Here is a 22,554-nt window from a genome sequence, read left to right as displayed (position 1 = left end):
GCCATAAATGGACAACCTGTGAACTACCTTTTTTAAAAAATTATTGAATAGATCGCCGGTTTACATCCAACGCTTTCTGACTTACATAAAAGCATGACACGACTGGAAGATAAATTTGGCTGCACTTTATTAAATTCAGACTCGGATTGGACAAAGATCGTCTAGCGTCACTGGAAACTGCCGTACATCACAAAATGTACGCTCACTGCAAGATTGCTGCAAATCAAGCTTCACTGCTACAATTTGACAACCAGTATCCAACGACTCAGGATTGCTGAGAAATATAGGCATATCAAATTATACACCGCATTTTAACCAAAAAAAAACTTTTTTCGGAGCCAAAATTTTAGTTAGTTAGGTAGGAGTGCTGTCACTTCGGTCTCAATAAGCGCTGGATGAGCCTCTTTGATGCAATATTGTGAACTTCTATAAACTCATCTTTGCGTTCAAACTACTTATAGTACTATATACGCTATGCTTTGTAGGCAGCCATTCAAGGTTTAATGCCTGATGTGACCCAAATATTTGTGTCTGGTTTGTGCTGGAGCTGGGCATTCACGTGGAAAATTGTTCCTTATTCCCTTCTAAATTGCAGCTGCGGCATATATTGTTATAGGACAGATTAATTTTTAGCGCGTGTTCTCCAAACGTTCAGCGCACATATATGGTACTGCAAGCAAGTCTAAAAATACTATTCCTGGACCTATGGATCTATCCTTGGTTCCAGTCTTATCACACTTGGACCATATCTGCCTCGTTATATTCCAGTTGGTTCCATCTGCTCTGAACTATTTGCTCAAAATTATTACAAAGTTCACTTTTGATCTTTCTCAGCGGCTTCTAGTTTGTTCAAGTCGTCTGTTTTTTCATTTCTGTGGCCGGGAATCCCAATTAAGAACAAATTGAGTTGACACGCCAGTGAGCTTAGAGCCTATCTTAATTATAAACTACGCTGGAATTAATAAGTGACGTCGCCAAAGCCAACAGTGCTGCCTGGCTATCCATGTGCATGGCTGATTTCTGTATCCTCCCTTTGTTATTCACGACAAGCCCTCTCTATACCTAGTACTTTGGAAGATGCTGGCTATGTTTGGTAGTTGAATAAAGTGAGTGATTTCGGAATCATTAGAGTATTCAGAGCCTACCCCGCAATACATTTTTGACCTCTTCTCCATTCACGTCTGGAAGGTATCCTCAACCGGAAGTAGCTATTGAAATCTAACCTTGCGAGAATATAGTCTAATTCACTTATGTTTAGCTGATTGAGGATGGCGCAATGCTATTCTGCAGCCATGGTAAAACTTTCAAAGTAAAGAGGTCTATAAGCAGCTGATGCTGTGGTGTATGTATTGAAAGCTTCAGTCAGACATGACCAAATAGCACCGCTAACCCATTGACATGTGCTTTCTGTACTCCAGTTAATTTACTGATATTAAAGCGTTTCATTAATGCTGGATACCACACCAGTGCTCCGCATGTTAGAATTTGCCTAATGTCGGCCGTAAAAATCCAAAGAAATATACATATTTGGTTTAAGGCCCCCAGTAGTACTTTGCATATATCGTGGGCTTTATGCGCTTTATTCGGTCTTTTTTAAATTTTAATCTTCCAATTCAGTTTGGTGTCGATTTCAACCTCCAGATATAATTCGTAATGGAGCACAGAGGAATTGTTGTACCGCTGAGTGAGGGAAGATTAAACTGAGATATTTTGGTTTTGTCTGTGAAAAGCATCAGTTCCGTTTTACTAAGGTTAACACCTAGACCATTTTTTGTGACCTACACCTATGGGCTCAGTATTGGATTCAGCGTCCTCACCCAAAAAATCACGTGATAATAAATCGTGCACATAAAAAAAATTCATATCATTTGTTTGTACGTCATATGGTTACATCTTATGTGAGCATCACATCACCATACCACATGTGATGTCGCATTATAGAAATTTCTATGTAAAAATGCTTCGCAAAACCATTTAAGCTCTTATCATTCAAGCTTTTTCGTTGTGATGTCACATCACGCCGACAATAAAGTATATTTTTTTTTGTGTATGAGTGATGCTGTGGTGTGTGCGCAGGGTGTGGAAAAATTGTCCTTATTATAATTTCTTGAAAATCTTTGAATAACTACTTTTGTTTTCATAACTTTGATATTGCTGTATAAATATCCACATCACATCAAGTAATCTTGATAAAATATCATATCATCATGCATTTATCATGTAAAAATATAATTTTCTGATAAATCGTATGATTATACATCACTGTACAGTACATTACTGTATAAATCTACAGCATCACATCATGTGATCTTCACGTCGTGATAAAATATCATATGACAATCATCACACATTTATCATGTAAAAATATAATTTTCTGATAAATCATATGATTACACATCTTGTGATCATCACGTCATCGATCATCATGTGATGTCACATTCTAGAAATTTTCTTTTATGGTAATTATTCTTATCAACACCATGTACAAATATAGAATTTGCTGTACATCATATGATTTTGTATCATGTGATCATCACGTCATCATACATGGTGTGATGTCACAGGAATTTTTTGTATGGTAAGTATTCTTCTCAACACCATGAAGTTGGTTTATATTATATGATGTCATTTCACTTCAACAATAAAATATATATTTTGGTAAGTGGTAGTGTTGTGTTGTGTGTGTATAGTGTGCAAATGTTGGCTTTATGTATTATATTTTCTTTAAAACATTGTAATAAATACTACTTTTGGCTTACATATTTTTGTTATAACTGTGTAAATCTTAAATTTTTTTTAAATTTTCTGTCAGATTTGGTGCGCCAGTTCCTGCATTCCAACCTCACACTCATCGATTTTACCAAAGATGTAAGCGAAATCACTTAAAATTAAAAATAAAAATAATTTTACAATAAATTTTTAATTGCTCGCTACCAACCTGTTGAATTTAAATAAAATTTAAATTTCTAAAATTACTTCCGCTTTTCTTTCTACTTTCGTCACTCTTGGTAGGCGATCAAAATCGAATCGGGCTTCATCGCACTCATGAGCATCTTCGCCATACTGGCGCTTGTGCCGCTCATCTCCACCTGCGCTTGGTGTTGCGGACGACGCGCCGACCAGGACGAAGCCGAATTCATACGCAACGCACCTGTCAACATACACGACGATTCGTTACAACAGGCGTTGAACTGTCGAAAGAGTGCGTCCGTGGTCACGCTCTGGATAACATTTCTGCTCTTGGCGTGAGTATGCCAAGCAAGTCAAAGCTATTTCATGGATATATTGAAAAATTTCCAATTTACTGTCTATGTTTGGCTATCTTGCTTTTTTTCTTCTCTTTTTTTTGTTGACTATTTCACATTTTACATTTTGTTCCTGCAGGTTGAGCGATTTTTGCATATTTTATGCGAACAGCCGTCTGGCGGCCAACGTTGAAATGACACCCGAAATGGTCAAATCAACTGTGCACGACATGGAAGTATTCCTCAAAGACACACACTTACAAATCAAACATAAGTTGGATAATGGTTTTCATGTAGCTGTCGAAAAAGTTGTCAAAGATTTGGAAGGTCAGTATGCGTAGCCGTAGCCCGCAGTCAAATGTTTGTAGTTGTGTATGTGTGCCTACAAGTATATTGTCTCATGTTCCCTCCCTTTTTTTTTGCATCCAAAGTTATAATTCATATTTTACCCAAGCCATGTTGTCGCCTCCTTACGACTCGCTGCCGTTCTATGCACTCATATTATTTATTTGTTTCTCGTCCGTTTTGCTGCTGGCGGACATTCGTCTAACCAAACCCACTATCTGTCTGCCTGCCCAATGGACCTGCTGGTGCATAATGGACCTAACGGCATTGCTGGTTTATATGTTATTTCTGCTTTGCGCTGTGCAGACGTCGATGTACTCCTGGGGGAGCCAATTCAAGCGGAAATTTCAGCACACACTGGCATTGAGCTGGCATATGATTCATTGGCGACCATCAGCTTGGGTAAGGTGAAATTGTTGGGAAAATTATATCGTAAATGCTTACACAAGCCATAAGTGTACCTGCAGAAAGTGTGTAAAGAGAGTGAGATTATTTTTAAATTAGTCGGTTTGCTTGTAACGAGTACTCATAAATGACAGAGCGAAGTTCTAGGTTATGTTGCTATTGAAATAACTGTTACCAAAGCAATTTATTGCGTTAAAAAACAAAAATGAACTGGGTCATTGACGAAAAACTATTGTAACCCGATCGAAGATCTGCTATTTAATGGAGAGAATAACATATTAAATAATTTAAAGAGTCCTTTGTGTCAATAATTTTAAAGCTTGAGATGTCTTTTGCTATTTTGGAAACTTATGAGAAGACGAAAGTGGAACAGATCTGTAGTTAGACTTGACCTTCAAGGAAAAATGTATGGAAAAATTCATTTAAGCGATAGTCAGCACAGATTATCTTGAAAAAGGCAAAACCATACCGATAGTTAAAGCGAGCTGTTGAGACAGGCGTCATAACCTTGCCAGCCGTCTGTTGCATTTTTTCAGTCTTTGGAGCGGGTTCATCGTAAGCAGTCCACTCAGTTGACTATCGACTGAATTTCGGAGTGAAATGATGGGGCCATGTTTTTTCCATTGTCACATATCGATACAAAAACTCGCGTTTATTACACTAGAAGATCTCCGAACCCTACTTCGAATCATCAACTCATCGTTGTTTTTGGTCAAGAGTGAGCTCCCACTTTGCACTGAGCTTTCTCAAATATTCGTGCTTGCCATCTCGAGCAACTTTACGATCATCCAAAATAAATTTTATTTTTTAGACTTTATTTTCATCGGAAACAATTTTTTTGGGCGTACTCTGCGTTCGCGGTCCTCGGTGCTCACTTCACCAAGTCTAAACTTAGCGTACCAATTCTTTCCTTGATGATTGATTTTCCTGAAGCAGTGTCCGGGAACTCGTCATAAAGCCAAATTTTAGCTCCAACTGTAATTTTTCCCCAAAGTTGCTTCACTCAAAAGGATTTAATTCACAAACCAATGATCCGACCGAGCACTCATCAGCAACGCGGTATAAAGGAACTGTGGGGCGGCATTTAAAGGTCCTTACATACAGCTGCAAACGAAACCATTGGTTTTCGGAAAAGGCGAAAGAACAACTGGTACGAGTTAGAGTACCGCGCCGCCGTGGAGAGAAAACAGACTGCCTACCTCGCGACGTTACAATCAACCAAAATACCTGCGGGATGGGACAAATACCGAGAGCTGAAGAGTGAAGCGATACGCATTTGCAGGCAAAAACTGATAGAGGCCGAAAATTCTACGAAAAGATGCGGCGACTAACGAAGTTTTCAAGACCGTATCATACTCTTGTAGAACCCACAGAGGTGATCTAGTGCCTGATGCCCAGAGCGTACTGAAATTATGAAAGGAACACTTCTCCAGGCTGCTGAATGGAGGTGAAAGCATAACACCAGGAGATTGTGTACCCGATTCCCAAATCGATGACGATGTAGCACACGTTCCATTGCCGGACCAAGAAAAACAACGAAGCGACGGGGCCGTTGGATTGCCGTCCCAGCTATTCAAATTCGAAGAACTGATAAGGAGCATGCTTTTTTATAGTATATGATCGAACGAAAGTATGCCCAGAATCCACAAAAAGGGAGAACCCACAATCTGCGCCAACTACAGTGGGATAAACCTTCTCAACATCGCATATAAGGTTCGAACGTACTGTGTGAAAGATGTAGCCCACCATCAACAAAACAATTAGACCTGATCAGTGTGGCTTTAGGCCTGGAAAATCAACAGCTGACCGGATATTCACCATGCGCCAAGTCTTGGAGAGGACCCGTGAAAGGACTGGATAAGGAAGCGAAGCGTATCGGTCTGATTGTGAACAAGGACATGACGAAATATCTCCTGTCATCAAACAAACAGTCGTCGCACTCGCGGCTTAGCTCTCACGTCACTGTTGACAGTCACAACTTCGAAGTCGTAGATAATTTCGTCTATCTTGGAACCAGTATTAACACCAACAGCAACGTCAGAAAGAAGCTGCGGAAAATTTATGGTTCTTTGCGCATTGGCCACGACAAATGCCAGAGTCGATGGAACGATGAGCTGGACGAGATATACGACGGCATTGACATAGTTCAGAGAATTAAGAGGCAGGCTAGGACACGTCGTCCGATTGGATAAAAACATTGCAGCTCTGATAGTTCAGCAGGCGGAGAAAGACAGGGCTGCACTTGTAATTTCTAATTCCCGTCAAACAGCGAAAAGGAAGAACGACTAGCGGGCAAAATGCTCCGCTCTGCGTAAATAACTAACCGAGTATGAGTAATCAGTTGGCATTTCCCCATAGCTTACATCACTAACGGCAGTCATGCAATTCTGTCAAATGCGAGGAAATCTGTTCCACTTGTACTATTATAAATTTACAAGCACTCGAGAGCATATTCCTATTATGTATTGGATTCTAAACTCGACATGCTTTGTAATAATAAAAAGGATACTCCCAGTACAGTAATATGTACTGTTATGTGTATAGAGTTGTGTATTACAAGTAACATAATCTAACAAAATATTTATTTTAAGATCTTATCTGTATTTGTTGTAATATGTTTTATTGCGCGCATTATGAAGTTAGACAAGTTATGGCTTGTTGGAGTAGAGTCCTTGCCTTGACATACCGAAGCGTAATACCACACTCATACGCGAGTATTTCTGCATGTACTTCACAATTGTGCTGGGCTTTATTATGACTTGCCGAAGTTGTGAAGTCACTTTTGTGTCTGTTTATTCATGTTTTTTATTACTTTTTTACTAATTTTTTTAAACTTTATTTCCTCTCAACACACAGCCAACGCAGAGTTGATATATCGTGTACTAATGCTGCAGGAGACAGTGGGGCGTGCTTTGAAGATTTCGCAAGAGGCCGCAGCACGCATGGAGGAACTGCAAATACAGCTGTCCGTGCTGCAACGACAGTGCACCTATCGCGACCGACCGCTCTGCGACACGCTGCGCATACGAAGCTTCGAGGAGAATGGCATTATTGATGCCCTCAAGACGGTTGGTTAGCCAAATGCATGTTTTGTATGTTGTAGTTTGTAGTTACAAACGTATGTACCACCAATTGTAACGGTAGTTTGACAGCAGCAACAACGTAATGTGACAGTTATTTGTGCATTTGTTGTGTGGCGTTATTTTTTTATATTTTGAAACAATTTTCTTTACTTTTTCTTTCGTTTTCTGTCGGCTCAATAGCGCCCAATCTCCAACCCTTCGCACTGAGTTTGACTAGTAGCTCCACTGGTATTTGACATTTGACAAATGAAATTTTCATTTCACGTTTGCACTTCACACTTCTTGCAGTTTTTCTTTTTATTTGATTTCCTTTTTATCATTTTCTTTTTAAATTTTTTAAGTTATGACAGCTTTTCTGCCGGTTTCTGCCTTTTCATCTTCTACTATGTATTTCTTCCATAATTCTATTTCATTTTTTCGGCTCTTTGCCAGCTGCAAGAGGACCAGACCATCTTTCGCATGCGTTACTTGGGCGAAATTGAATTTGGTGCGACTGTCAAGAATTTGACATCTGAGGTTGGTGTGTCACGTTCAATTTTCAGCAATTTCCCGCAACAAGTGAAACACGACACAGCATACGAGCGGAACTGTAAGTAACGAGCTATTTTGTATCACTTTAGTATACATTTTTTGATGATAGAAACAATTTTTAAGGATTTTCGGAAAATTTTCTAACAAAATAAGAAGCCAAAGAACTGGATCTTCTGATAAGACATTTCAGGAAATAATTTTTTTGCAGGAATTAATTAGTGTTTTATCTGCATCTTCTTGAGAGTCGCTCAAAAGTCTTCCCTCAGTAAGTAATTCTACAAGCTCAAGCACCAAAGTCAGTCACCTTGTTGATTGCTTTCAACGTCACCTAAAGACTTTTTGGGATTTTCGTCGACTTCGTCCGTCTGATTTCCGATGTTATCTGGTCAAAATATTAATCATCGTAAATCCATTATTGAACTCTCCTGCACTTTTCACTAGCGGTTCTATGGATTCCTTAGTTAGTAGACAGAATCTGCATTGTAGCCTTTTAGCGTCTGCGCCAGATTCTGCCACGGGGTTCTCGAAGACCTTTACAAATCTCCTGAGATACATTATCTTGTGAAGGTGTAGCTGGAACCCAAACCCTACCTCATGTCATAGATGGGATGTGTTTCTTGTCGATTACCAGCCTGGCTCTCGAAAATACCTTATGAAGCTAGACCGATCACTCGTCGTCACATGCTATCATTTTGGCTCAGGCGCCAGCTGACATTTGTGCATGACTATTTCCCATCCGGATTTCCTAATAGTACTTTCAGCGTCAGGCTTGTCAGTGCAGCTTCCATTGGGATCTGGGAGTTTTTCCTTCGGGATCTCCCTTTTTTGGCACATCAGCATTCCGGGTCACATCAGTAAATGATTTATCGGCGGTCACACACTTTGTCTTCTGACTTTTGGCTGACGGCTTAGCCTGACCTGTTCAACTGACTTCTGCCTCTTGGCTGCCGCTGCTAATGATTCAAGCTTAAAATAGTGTAGGAGTGACTCTTTAGCGTAGTCAGTGGGCTCCTAGAGCTCCATTGTAAGCTCCTCATTGATTGGTGGTTGCAGGTACACCGTCTTGAGCAGGTAATCAACACGAGAATTTTCCGCATTCTTTCGGATGGGGTTTTCGACCTTAAGAATAAACCATTCCTTTGCAGACGCACTAAAAACACCAACACTTTTGCCATTTATGACGTTGTCGTAAGTGAAGTACTTTCGGTACCAGTAATCAGATGCCTCAGAAATGGATCCGCCTCCTTCCGATTCAGCAGCGACTCGCCAGCATGACCATACATCAAGCTTCTTTTTATATCCAGTCTTATTTAAACAGTGGTTTACTGACGGAACCGGCGGAAGTTAAATTCGAAGTGAATTCAAGAACTATGGACGCAGTTTCAGTGACGTTAGCTCCTCACCTTCATCCTCCTCCACCAACTTCTCTTAACAAAGTATCCAATTTAACCTCACTTAATTGACAGCTACAAATGAATTTTGCGCTTAATTTACGCTGACCAGGCAGTAAACAACTGCCGAAAATGCTGATTCCATGTTGCCACACGATAGGAATGTTTTTATGTAAGGAAGCCAGTTCATTTGAGCGCCGTCGCCTTAAGCTACATACGTAAAATTTCATACGCACATGCTACGCTTACTCACAAGCTATTTCTGTTTGTATATTTTTTTTTTGTTTTCTCCACACAGATACCCTCGAGCAGCTGGAGAGCATACGGCATCGCACGAAAGCCAACGCGCAAATGCTCACTTCCACCATAAATGCGTTGCTCGAACGCTTACAGCGCGTTTGGCCCACACTCGAGCCGAGCTACGAGGAATTGCAGAGTTGGTCCAACTCCTATTGGACAGCAGGTTGGGTGGCTGCCTTGGTTATCGGTTGGGTGCTGCTCTTCGGTCTCATGTCCTACTGTTGCTTCCTATGCGAATCGAACGTGAAAGCCGGCGTTGTGTTACTGATGTCCGTACTGATTATCTGTTTGGGCAGTATTTGTATTACTATCTACGGTGTACTGACACTGGCCATAGGCGGTAATACGGAAGTCTTTCTCTGTCGTTCGATGTATGATGCGACGACAGCGACGGCAAGTGTTGGCGTTACCGGTACAGCTGGTAATTGGGGCAACAATCAGCTTGCGGATGTGTCCGATGCGCCCAGCTATCATTTATTGGGTAAGTTATTCGATAAACCGGGTTATGTGTACGCACACGAACCACAGACGGGCATCATTGGCGAACTACTACGGCCGGAAGGTGTGAATCGCTCCATTGTAAACGTTAGCCTCGCAACGGCGTTGAGGTATGAACAAGCAAAATGGCCATAGCATACGAATTAGACAAGTAAACATTGTTGTAAATTGAATTACTGATGCTAGATTTTTGGTATAATAAGCCAACGTAACCACACACACATATACACACACCTGTCTGGTAATTGTAGCTATACATTAATGCTGTATTATAGCCCTTCATCCACTCGCCTCCACACGGTAGTTGTTAGGCATCCAACGTACATTTGTCGTAACCATAGCGCACGTGGCTCCAATACACCAATTCAAATTATTTAAGCCGGAAAATTATTGTTGCATATGCAGCAAAGCCATAAATCCAATTAGCTTGATACTGTACGTGCTTCTTTTTTATTCACCGATCTGCTGGACTGCCGCGTACATCGAGAAAATATGTGCACACACTGCGCTCATTCCACTCTTAGTTTCGGAGTAGTCTGACTACTTCTGCGCGATGCCATTTTCCAATATTGCCACATGAACCCGTTATATTTATTGATGAACGTAGTCTACTTCTTCTCCAATACTCGTATTACGCTCCGTATAACTCTGCAGCGGCTTGCGTAAGCGTTATGTTAATGTCTGATTTAACATAATGAACTATAATGAGATAGAACATAGAGCATACATGGGTATCCATAATAAAATATACACGCTTTAATACTGTATGACACATGGCAGAATTTTAGTAGGAGTTAATAAATAAGTTAGATTAGGTTAGATGGCTGATCAAAGATCGTACGTGACCATACTTGTATGTAATCCTTTGCTTCCCAGTGTTTAAGTTTTGACCATCCAAACGTGGAACAGTCAAGAAGGAAATGTTGAGTTGTTTCCAACTCATCTTCTTCCATAAAGCTTCTGCAGATGGCGGCTGGTAAGACTCCCAACCTCATAGCATGGACGCCAATAGGGCAATGGGACTTTTAACAGGCTAGCCTTACTGAGGGCAAAAAACGCCTACCTCCCAAGTTCTTATGTCTCGACCTCCCAAACGCGGGACAGTCTAGAAGGAAGCATTGAATTGTTTGCACTACTTCTTCTTCTTTCATACAGTTTCTGCAGAAAAGGCCCAAAAAGATCACTTGATCTTTTGCGATCGATCTTGGCCCAAAAGCCTTTTGCGACTTTTCGTAATTTTAAAAGCTTTGTGAAGATATCGTCCCTCTAACGGCTTAATTGTCATGGGGAGTACGCACAGATATATTTATTGAAAACATTGTCTATAGTGAAAAATTCCCGCAAACTTTGGCTGTCACCGAAAGCGGTCCGATGACTACGTAACCTACAAGAGACTTTCCAAATTTTTGAAAAGCAGCGAATTATTTGGTCGAGCGTCATTCCAACTTCTTTAACTCGTCATACGAGTGACTTTATCGAAAAGGATTGTTCGGCCATATCTATACGTACGGAGGACCAGGCGACTTAGAGATCTCTAAAGTCTTAAAGGGTCTCGTCTAAGATGCCTTGATCTATCTATACGTACGGAGGGCCAGGCGGCTTTGAGATCTCTAAAGTCTTAAAGGGTCTCGTCTAAGATGCCTTGATCCCTTGGTGGATCTAGCATCCAGCAACCTGCAATGAGTTCCAGGACATAGTGTTGTCCCAGAGAACTGTGAAGCAGATGAATTAGCCAGAACAGGCAACACACTACAATTAAACTCCGGAAAAGGCGGAATTTTTCTGCCTCTGGCTACTTACAGATATCTAATCGACAAATAACAAGCAGACAAGTTGCCACACTTGATTTTTTACACTTGAATTTAGTGTATATGCCAGTAGACTAGGAACAGCTTATAACGACTATTGTAAAAGCAGTCAGGAGTTAGAAGAAGAGGAGTCGGTCGAGGATCTCTTAACGATGTCGAGTTGTCCAGATAACACTTTTCATGCTGATGAACTTCGTCGGAAAGAGGATCCAATACAGTGAGTTTTGCGGTAGACATAATGTATGCGTGAGCCGGTACGTTGCCATAGGTAAAAATTACTGTTTTTCTCTAAATCTCATCTCATAATATCAGAAAACGATGGTCCTTTCCGGTCAATTAAAGAGGGTCGCCTTTATTGGTACAGATTCGTCAGGTACGGTTCACTGTTTCGTTTGACTCTTGGTTTCTGCTGTGTACCAGAAGTTCCAGAAAGACAAACCGTCATATACACTATCCAAGAGCTCTTTGAAAACAAAAATAAAATCACCATTCGAATTTGCTTTTTTCATTTTTGAGAATCTGCGTACACGGCGGCTACCACAATCTATCAAAACTATGAAATTATGACAGCAGCTGTCTACATTATTGGTGAAATGATAGTGTCTGCATCGGCGGTAAGGCTAAAGTCAGCTCTCGTATGATCAGAATCTTCTTTATGCAATATTATAGACCTCAATTTACCGAGCTGACATACTGGAATTCAACCAACTACCATATTTCATTCAAATTTAACCAAAAGTTATATTATGGGATCTTCCACGACTTCACCCATTGCATTTTCCGATGTTAGCTGATGTCTGACTTGTAGGTCATGATATTCACAGTTTTGAATCCATAGTTGATCTCTCCGGCACTTTCACCATTATATGAATTCCTTTGTAAGTAACAGCAGGATCTGCATCGTGGCCTTTGTCTTCACGCCAGATGCTGCTATGGGATCATCGGAGACCCTAACATACCTCCAGATCTTTGTTGGCAGATTTTGGTTGCAGGCCCTTATGAAATGCATTATTAGATCAGGCTTTGATGGTGCAGCCGGGATCCAGATTCTATCTCTTGGCTTGGATGGAGTGTCTTTCTTGCCGATTACCAGTCTATCTCCAGTGTACCTCCAAAACCTACGCTATTGCAGCCTTATAAAGTTGAACCTATCTCTCGTCGTCAGCATACTTTCCGTACCTGTACCAGCCGAATTAAAAAGTAGTTAATATTGACGCAAGTTTCTGTAATCCTGTAAAGAAGATTCTATTTAATACTCGATTTCTTTGCCTGTTTCTACACATATGATTTTACGAAACACGGTTATATGGACAGATTTTATTATGAAGTGTGGCAAAATACTCCGATACTTCAACGCAAAGTATATTCTTTATGAATCTTCTCGCTTATTGAAATGAGTAGTCAGAATTTTCGTGGAAATTATTGGGAAATTAGAAACTTAGAACACCGTACTATCAGTTTATCTCATTTTTGCTGAAAACCTGGACTTGACTTTAAGCTTAAAGCTCTAAGATCTCTGTCTCGTTATACAAGAGTCGTAATATACTTCGTACAAACCCGATCGATGCGCTTTTGACTTATACAAATAAGAAGCTTTTCAAAAAATTGTTAGTTTAATCTTATACAAATGAGGAACTGTGCTTAAATGGATCAAAAATATGTTTCTTAGTGTAAAGTCTAGCGGTCGCGAGCTTACTAAATATATTTGTACATTGCGACCTTAGCCTCGGTAGTATTAACCGTAACCTTTTCGTAGCGTCCTAAATGTTATTAAGAATTAGAATTAAGACATCAATTTATCTCCATACCCTAGACACCCTTTTGTAGTTTTTATCGGTGTAACAACGCTTAAAGAGTACACCCTTTAGAGAGGCCCAATTACTAGATTTCTTTCACATAAATATATTTTCCGCAAATTCCATTTAGGCGCCCTCTTTTGATACCTCGGACCACTTCTTTTATTATAAATAATTAGTGCTCCAACCCCAGCGAAACTTTCCACAGAAACCTTCGATTGAATAAAAGTTCTCCACCCTTTAAGCCTCTTTAAGTACAATTCACTGTACTGTAGGAGTCCTCTTTTGGTACCTCGAAAGTATACACCTATTTTATTAAAAATAATTAGTATTCCAACCCCAGCGAAACTCTCTACAAAACCCTTCGATTTAATAAGAACTATCCACCCTCTAAGCCGCTGTATATATACAAATCACGAGCCCTTCGTTATAATTACTCCACTTTACAACGAGTCAATGCTGCTACCATTTACAGAACCCACCCACTAAGAGCCTCAATAAAGTTACCCAACCCAATTTTGCAACACTGTCCGCTATATACAACCAACTATGAACCAATACATATACATTGGCAAAACAAGGCAATATTCTATCAAATTCTTTTTATCACTTACTGTCTTATCTGCGACCCTGCCACCGCCTCGTAATGCCATACTGCATGCTTGCAATTCTCGAAATAATCTTCAAATCAACACGCCTACACAATACTCGTGCGAAAACACACACACACGCACAATAACTCACCTCGGGCACTTCGTTACTTGGCTCCAACGCCTTTTCAATGCCTCTGTAACCTCAAATCACGTGTTCTCCAATCTAAACGTTCGGCTTGTGTGCCACTGCATGTGTGTTTACATGCGTATGTGCGGCGTCGTCTTTCGTCCGTCGCCATTCGTCCTTCGGCGGGTTGTGTGTTTTTGTGCGGTTAATTTATTTGTGCGGTTTGCTACACCGCCCGCCCTTCGTGTAAACGCTCTCGAGCGCAGAGGTTGTGAACAAAACCAAGCATCGTACAATGTCTTCCAACTGGATGCATTCGTTAATACCACACAAATTGCCGATTTAAAGCAATTCCCAAAAGTGACCACGGCTATTGATGCAATCACCGTATCCGAACGTACCATGCTCTCGCTGACGCAGACCATACAGAATATACTGGAGAATATGCTGCACACTTCATCCTTCAATCTAACCACATACCGGGTTAGCATTGGTGCACCGACGCCCGAGAAGGATTTGGCTACGTTCATCGATCAAATGCAGAGGGTAGCACTGCAGGTAAGCGATGTTTGGGTGCCACTCGGCTGAGCCTAAATGCTATTTAAACTTTCTTTTCTATACTTACATTTTGGGAAATTCAACTAGATTTGTATTAGATTAGTGGAAGTAGCGTGCTCAAGTTTTATATATGTTTGAACGAATATGTCGAGAATTTCTCATGCTACTTGTATTTGTTTTCTGATTTGATTTGGCTCAATCGTTGTCACGTGGGCGGGAGAGAAGAGGAGGAGTGGGTTGTAAGAAAATTATATCTTCTTTGTTGGCGTAGAAAATGCTTACGCGATTATAGCTCAGTTTCCTTTTTATTGGGGACGTTTTTTACGTGGCGGGTCCTAAACCCTTCTCACTTTAGCTCGCCATCAAACGGATGGTCTTGTGCACGCATAGGGTACTTGGTCTAAGACCGGAAGATGTAAGCTGCTTGAGCCATATGTAAAAGAATCGTTTCTGGAAACTCCCAAGTAAATGGCGCTCAGAAAACTTTCCTCAATTGCATTAACTTCTACACATGACTCCATCCTTCTATGCATAACTCAAATGTTCGACTCAGCTTCACAGCTTTTAAAGCTTTAATTTTTGCCGATATTTCAAGCTCTCGGCGTTCACTTGTTTCCAAATTCCAAAGTCAAACTAGAGGCTGTAGACTCACCGAAGTTATCTTAAAAAAGATATTATTTAAATATGACCACTTCTTGTTCGAGAACCTTTTTGTTTTTTTATCATTATCCATTGCTTGAACTCTATTTATGAGAATACTAGATAGCTCAATAGAAGGAGAAATTAATATCGAAATGCGCTTCTGAGAGGTTACATGCGATTAAATCCGTTAGGGAACATACTTTCCAATCACATCTCGTAAGATTTTATTCTAATTTTCCAAGAGCGAATTTGCGCTCTAAATACATGTAATACATTGATCTACAATCAAGCAGGGTCTTGACAAATCATTAGATCCTTCGTAGTCTCCCAAAAAAAAAAAACGGAATATTAGGTAATGTACCCAAGGAGGAAACAAACAACGGCAGGAGGAAACTATTTTATCAAAAAACGGTTAGAGCCTTTGAGATTTTACAGCTATATATGGTTGATAAGCTCTACTGTCTTCACTTGCAGTAGATGAAACAGTAATTTGACTGAGGCCTCCTTCGCTTGTTGGAGGTTAATCTGAATGAATCTCATCCTTCAGACTCTCCTCCAGAAGCGCTAGTTCTGCGCTCACGTCGAGCTCGACCCGAATCTCCTCAAACAGCTGTTCGAGACTAAAGGCGGAGTCGCCAATTAACGAACCGCCCCCACAACTCGCTATGTCAGAAAAATTCCACTTCCCTTCCTCCACTTGTCGTACCTACCGCATCTAAAGCATCACCTTTGACATCCGTTGGGAGTATACTGAAGACCACCATTTCGAACCCATAGTTTATGACTCCCTTAGTTTTGCTGAGTGGACCGACGGGCTCTACTAAATGCGGAGAGATATGGTTCGTCGGTTCTCTCCAGCCTTATTACCCTCCAATCATGCGTGGGTAGTGACGGGTTGCAGTATCCTCAATTTCACTCGGAGATGAAGACCTAGCGGCGGTCTGCCTTCAGCTTTCTAGCTATCGCTATCTTTCTTCGACACCCTGTAGAGCCCTTCATGAGTCTAGCAGAGGTTCATTTGCTAGTGCTGGCAATTCCGCCGTGTATGAAGGCTCTACCTACTTAGCCGGTATCCATCGGTTTTCTTCATCGTACTACTCGTAGAATCGTCTGAAGTAGAAATTCCTACTGGAGTATTGGTATTGTTGCGTTTCGCCAGTGACGGTTTCGTCGCCCCAGGAGCAGCACTCCCAACCGAGAAAGATCTGGGTGTCGGTTTTGACATCCCTTCACTTCCCTTCGTCACCTTTCGGTCAGCGTTTGTCTTATAAGTGTCCATGTCTATTGGGTCCCCACTTAGAGCCACTATCCGTCCACCGGAAAGGTTATCTCAGTAACGAGGCTAAGACAAGAGTTGACGCACGCCCTTATGAGGTTATGCGTTCAAAGCAGACCAGCGCTAAGAAGGAATCATCTCTACTTACTCCTACCACGCCAAATTAACGACGACCGAGAGACGTACTCTGAGAGTGCCAGATTTTTAACGGAACGGGGGCGGTTGCGACATTAGCCCGTCAGCTATTTCTGATAAGTGTTACCCCATCAAACGCAGGTGACAGAATGCCGCAACCTTCAGCCGTACAGGGTACAACGAAAATCCTAAAGAGCTAATCCTACTCATAATCCGGTTTCACAGCTATAATCGTCATCAGCTGAAAAGCCGTACAAGTCGTTTCACAAGTAAGATGCAAAATATTTTTGTAATTCGGACCAGTTACAGTCATAAGGAAGAAATATTCGCCATTTTTAAATCCTGCAACTTCAAAAGGGGAACCTTCTTGAAGGCGTAAAGCTCATTAGACCGATAGGAATATTCCTTGAGTCAGAACGACTTACCGACGACTTAAGTGTCCGCAGAGCTCAACTGCATCCGCATAGGAAGCAAGCAGAACTTCGACCCTTTCCATTCTACTGGCAGTGAGTCAGTAATGCCTTTCCTACCAAACTTTCAAATTTTGACTTCTCTCTAAGTACCACTGAAGCTAACAGGTTCTCATATTAATTTAATTTAGTCGGTTATTCAGACTATTTGATAGATATCTTTAAAACACATTTAAAAATGTATGGCTGCCCCTAATTTCTTCCAAAAATTTTAAAGAACTGCCGATTTTACAACCAAAATTTTTTGCTATCTTCAATCCAATAGTCTCAATAGCCAGCCAAGTCTTGCAATTCCGAAAGTCGAACAAAATCCTGGAACGAGGATGATAATGAAAGTCCGTAGATATTATTTTGTTTCAAATTTTTATCAGAATTAAAGAAATCGGCATTCCGTTAGAAAACCAAAATCTCAGTTAAGCCGAGCCTGTTCGACAATATTGCACATCTGTTTTTAAAACTAACACGCTATTTTCTCAGATACAAGACGTGGCCACCTCATCACGCATGACTACACTCGGCAGTCGTTCGAAGCGTTTACAGGCGTCCATATTACAACCACTTGAACAGTTACAGAATGAAATACTTTATCATTTGACGGCTTTAGAGTTGCAACGTGATCCTTGGGCCAAGCAAGTTAACCAAACACTAAATCACTTACGCAACGTACAGGGTTACTTGGAGAAGACTGCGGCGGAGATTTGCAGCAATCAAACACGCCTCTATACGGAGAGGTCTGCAACAAACGGTTATCGCAAACACTGTAACCTCACATTTTTCTCACAATTTCAGATTGAAAGCTTATCTGACAAATAGCAAAGCGACAATGTCATCACAATTGGGTGACACCACTGCCAAATGTCGTCCCTTCTTCGATATCTTCGATGCGAATCGTATATTCCTATGTCGCAATATTGTGGACTACATCAATGCTTTGTGGTTTTTTATATTTGTAACACTCTTGCTCTGGTCGGTCGGTACACCGGTTGGACTTAATCTAATCACCATACAACGGCGTTTAAATCGTTTACGTCGTGCGCAAACACGTTCTGCCGAAAGAACGGACAGTCGCAGTCGACGTAGAGAACGTACCACTAGTTCAGCTGCACGCGAACCGCGTAGTGCGAGCAGCGCCAGTCGGCCGCCACTGTATGTACACATAATTAATGATAGCTTCGCTTTGGACATTCCGAAGTTATATATTGTTCACTCGTAGGCGGCGCTCAGCTACTGAAGAGACGTTGGATATAGCCACTGAAGAGACACCACCACCACCAAGACGAGAACAACGAGATGTGCGTAGTCGTGAGCGAGAGCAGAGTCGAGCGCGTGAGAGTGTAGCGGCCAGCACACCGGCACGCAGTCGAACACAACAGTTAGTAGCGAATCAATATGTGTGCTTGAAGCTCATATAACTTGTATGTATTTTCACTCAATTTAGGCGGCGTACCGGCACAGATGCCGAAGATAATTGGGGTTCGTCGAGCGCCAGCCGCGCTACATCGATGGAACGAGAGCCCAGTCAGCCAAGAATGTACACGAGCAGCAGTAGTGCACAACAGCAACGCGGCGCTCAAGCGAGACCACAACTGTGAGCCATTATTTCGATAAATTCATCTTAATGCGATCGATAAATTATATCTTTCCATTTAACCAATTTTTTACCTCTCTCTGATCAAATAATTTGTTTAACCGCAACTCCTAAAGTTTCTCTTTTTATCCAGGCGTAAACAAGGCACCGAGGAGTTCGATTTGGAAGGCGAGGACAATTGGCAGCCAGCGCCCACAGCCAGCCGTTCTGAGTCACGCGCTGGCGTAAGACGCGAGCAGCGAGAGCAACCGGCGTACTCACACAGTAACGGACGCAATAAACCGAAACTGTAAGTCGGCGCGCTTAAATTGAGTATTGGTCCAAAATTTCAAAACATTTTTCATACCATCAAAACAAAAGAAAAGCAACTTATTATTAGTTAAAATAAAGTTGACTTACTTTAATGATAACCCGTGCGGCAAAGTCAACTTTACTTTCACTAATGATTGTTTGCATTCGATTATAATTACCAACCACTAACTACTTACATCCTCTCTCGCTCTCCGAACGGGTAAGACGTCGCACCGAACGTGAGAAACACGAACGCACCTCTCGTCGCTCTATGACACCGGTTTTGCAAGCTGGTCCCGATGCACAGCCAGCCAGACCAATGCCGCGTACACCGACGCGTCTGCGCCATCGCGTGACATTGACAACACGCGCCGTCACCAATCTAATGCGTGCCGGTAATCAGCGCCATAAGAGGCTGTGAGTAGCTGTTGTTGGTAATTTTAAAAACTGCACGAAACCTCTCATAACCTGAAACATAGTTTGATCTGCAATAGCTGAACGCACTTTTGAACCCACCCAACCTGTTTAAGTAATACACAGTTTCTTTCACACGCATGCTCTGTGTGCTTCTGTCTCTCCAGTTAGTCACCTGCAGAACCTAACAAACCCCTGTGATCTCCAAAAACATTACTCTCTATGTGCTGTGTATTTTATTAATATGTTTTTTTCTTTTTTCGGTTCTGCAGCCAGCGCAGTGGTACTGAAGATTTCGAGATTGAGGAAAGTGAGACATATGGTGCGCCGGCGCAGGATTCTGCCGCAGTGGCTGCGTAAGTCTGATATTTTATAGAACAATTGGTTTCTAATCAATGATCAGAAGACGTTACCATACTTTGCAGTATTTCTCCCAAGATAGCCATCGCTTAAGCGGTTATAATTGAGTTTATAACAGCGCGCCAGTCGTTCTGTCTTTTCGCTGTTTGACGCCAATCGGAGATTCCAAGTGTAGCCAGGTCCCTCTCCACCTAGTCTTTCTAACGAAGTGAAGGTCTTCCTTTTCTTCTGCTTTTCCTAGCGGCTCTTGCATCGAAAACTTTCAGAGCTGGAGTGTTTTCAGCCATTCGGACGGCTGAACTATGTCAATGTGTATAACTCGTACACTCGTCCGTCCACTCGTCAGATGTTGTCATCTTCCATGCCTCTGCACCACTTGTAGAGTTTGGTATTTGTTCGTCGAGAAAAGACTTTACTTTTCAATGACCTACTCAGCCAGAAGTAGCGCCTGTTGTCAAGAGTTCTTCTGCATTAGATTTCGAGGCTGACATCGTTGTTGCTGTTAATACTGGTTCCAAGATAGACGAAATTATCTACGACTTCGAAGTTATGACTGTCAACAGTGACATGGGAACCTAGTCGCTAGTGAAACGACTGTTTTTTTGATGACAGGAGATATTTCGTCTTGCTCTCGTTCACTACCAGATCTATTTGCTTCGCTTCCTTATCCAGTCTGGATAAAGCAGTACTAACGGCGGGGATGTTGAACAAATGATATCAATATCATCGGCATACGCCAGTAGCCGTACACTCTAATAAAAGATTGTGCCTTCAGATCAAATTATTTTCTCCAGAAGTGGATTGAAAAAGTCGATAGGGAGTCGCCTTGTCTGAAACCTCGTTTGCTATCAAACGGCTCGGAGAAGTCTTTCATCCTAGACTTCCACCAAAGTACGATGACTTTCGGCTAAGGTCTTTGCCAGAAATTCGAAATATTTGAGTGAAAAAAGTTATCGTTGTCGTAGGCTCACAAGGATAGTAGCTTTCAACGGATATTTTCAATATTGGAACAATAGATTAATAATTAAGTTACGCGATATCTAAGCGGATCATACATATAGAGTTTTTGGCTCAATATTGAGATATCTTCGAAATAATTATTTTTAAATCTATTTTTCACTGGCTGTCGTCGCCCAATTTTCGCTTATAACTCCTTTAATACAACTTTCTCTTTCCTTCCAGCGCGCGTCGAACACCGCCACGCACGGCTCCGCCACCACCACCACCGCCCGGCATGATGAACAGGTTCAGGCCACGTTATTAAAGCAAATAGAACAAAAATTAAAACTAAATTAAACTTTTCTCAACACTTATACACACATTTCTTTACAACATTCACTGCTCTACGCATGCCGTCACAATGCTGCCTTTATGCCAACAACAACAAACCAAAAACCAAATAAACTAAATTTTTTTCTAACTCTCTCTCTTCCCTCTCTGTCTCTGTCTCTTCAACAATGCACACTTCTAACGGTCTTTTCGCTCGTCTCCTTCAGGTATGGCAGCGTGCGCAGTGTTCGTTGGAATGCCGAAGAAGACATGGTCTTCGAGGATGTCGATTCACCAAATCCAATATATATGAATCATCATCACATGCGTTAACGATGAGAGCGCCACTATGAGGCTGTTCTAAAAAATGGCAGCTTTGGTTACGTTTCATTGATCGCCACTGTAATTTCCATGATGATTTTTTTCTATACACAAACAATAATAAATTCCATTATATTTTCGAAGCACTTTTTTAATTATAAGTAAAATTATTGCATAATTAATAATAGTTGGAATTAAGAAGACATTTATTATAACATTGCGTGCCGTATTCGCAATAAAATTTATCATAGTCGTCTCCGCATTTTGATTTAAAAAAACTGTTTCTCTTTTAATAATCTTAATAAATGATTGAAAACGATACGAAGCTTGAACACTTGTCAAATTAAACGCGAAGCTGGTTCGTATAAAAGGTCGGAGTTAATTACCTTAAATTAAGTTAAATAAAATAGAGTGAAAGAGGATAGTTTTCATACCGAAGGCAGATAGAAACAACCCAACCTAGTCGAGAGAGTAAACTTCCTTCCTGCTGAAAACGTTAGAGAAGATCTTGGACGTGCACATTGGAGTCGCAGCGCCTCCTAAAAACTTGTCCAAGGTGCAGCACGCATATACGAAAGGCAGATCAGTAGAGACCGCACTCCATACACTAGTAGTTAATATCGAAAGGGCTCTTGAATATAAGAAATACGTTCTTGGAGCATTCCTGGACATTTCTGGAGCTTTCAACAACGTTTCTACGGAATCCATTCTGAATAGTATCCAGTCAATAGGTGTTAATCCTGCTATACAACGTTGGATCAGAAGCGTCTTGATCTCTAGAAGGATAAAAGCAGAATGGAACAACGTAAGAAGGACCAAAACAGTCTGTAAAAGTACTCCGCAAGGTGGAGTGCTATTTCCGGTGATGAATAAACTGCTAAGGAACTTGGACGGCAAAGCCCTTAAGATAGTGACACTTGTGAACGACATTGCCATCTTAATAACGGATAGGTGTCTACACATGATTAGCAGTCATATACCACTCTCAATACAGTCCAGAATTCAGCATCGCAATCGGATCTGTGGTTGAACCCGGAGAAAACGGTTCTGCTTGTGTTCACAAGAGAACAGAAAATTACTCTATGGGGTTCTCTTCGATAAATGGAAC

At 41.3% G+C, this 22,554-nt stretch overlaps 1 protein-coding gene across 2 annotated transcripts in view; it reads left to right on the top strand.

Moving 5' to 3' along the window:
• Positions 1-22,012, top strand: part of LOC120772123 (prominin-2) — a 28,169-nt gene extending 6,157 nt beyond the window's left edge. Inside the window, exons 2-18 of one of the 2 annotated variants that reach the window (XM_040100534.1) lie at positions 2,813-2,868; positions 3,013-3,245; positions 3,385-3,572; positions 3,897-3,992; positions 6,852-7,063; positions 7,511-7,667; positions 9,299-9,908; positions 14,389-14,680; positions 17,681-17,934; positions 17,993-18,349; positions 18,417-18,575; positions 18,642-18,791; positions 18,925-19,080; positions 19,308-19,499; positions 19,769-19,852; positions 21,039-21,101; positions 21,353-22,012. In XM_040100534.1, the coding sequence (XP_039956468.1) occupies positions 2,813-2,868; positions 3,013-3,245; positions 3,385-3,572; positions 3,897-3,992; positions 6,852-7,063; positions 7,511-7,667; positions 9,299-9,908; positions 14,389-14,680; positions 17,681-17,934; positions 17,993-18,349; positions 18,417-18,575; positions 18,642-18,791; positions 18,925-19,080; positions 19,308-19,499; positions 19,769-19,852; positions 21,039-21,101; positions 21,353-21,458 (3,365 nt within the window). In that variant the 3' untranslated portion in view covers positions 21,459-22,012. The remainder of the gene's footprint in view (positions 1-2,812; positions 2,869-3,012; positions 3,246-3,384; positions 3,573-3,896; positions 3,993-6,851; positions 7,064-7,510; positions 7,668-9,298; positions 9,909-14,388; positions 14,681-17,680; positions 17,935-17,992; positions 18,350-18,416; positions 18,576-18,641; positions 18,792-18,924; positions 19,081-19,307; positions 19,500-19,768; positions 19,853-21,038; positions 21,102-21,352) is intronic. The other variant, XM_040100535.1, reaches the window with a different exon arrangement.
• The last annotated feature ends 542 nt before the right edge of the window (positions 22,013-22,554 follow it).

The sequence above is a fragment of the Bactrocera tryoni genome, chromosome 3, assembly GCF_016617805.1.
Source record: "Bactrocera tryoni isolate S06 chromosome 3, CSIRO_BtryS06_freeze2, whole genome shotgun sequence".
Classification (NCBI taxonomy): Eukaryota; Metazoa; Arthropoda; class Insecta; order Diptera; family Tephritidae; genus Bactrocera; species Bactrocera tryoni.
The sequence above is the reverse complement of the archived record's forward strand: the minus strand, read 5'-3'. Positions and strand labels throughout refer to the sequence as shown.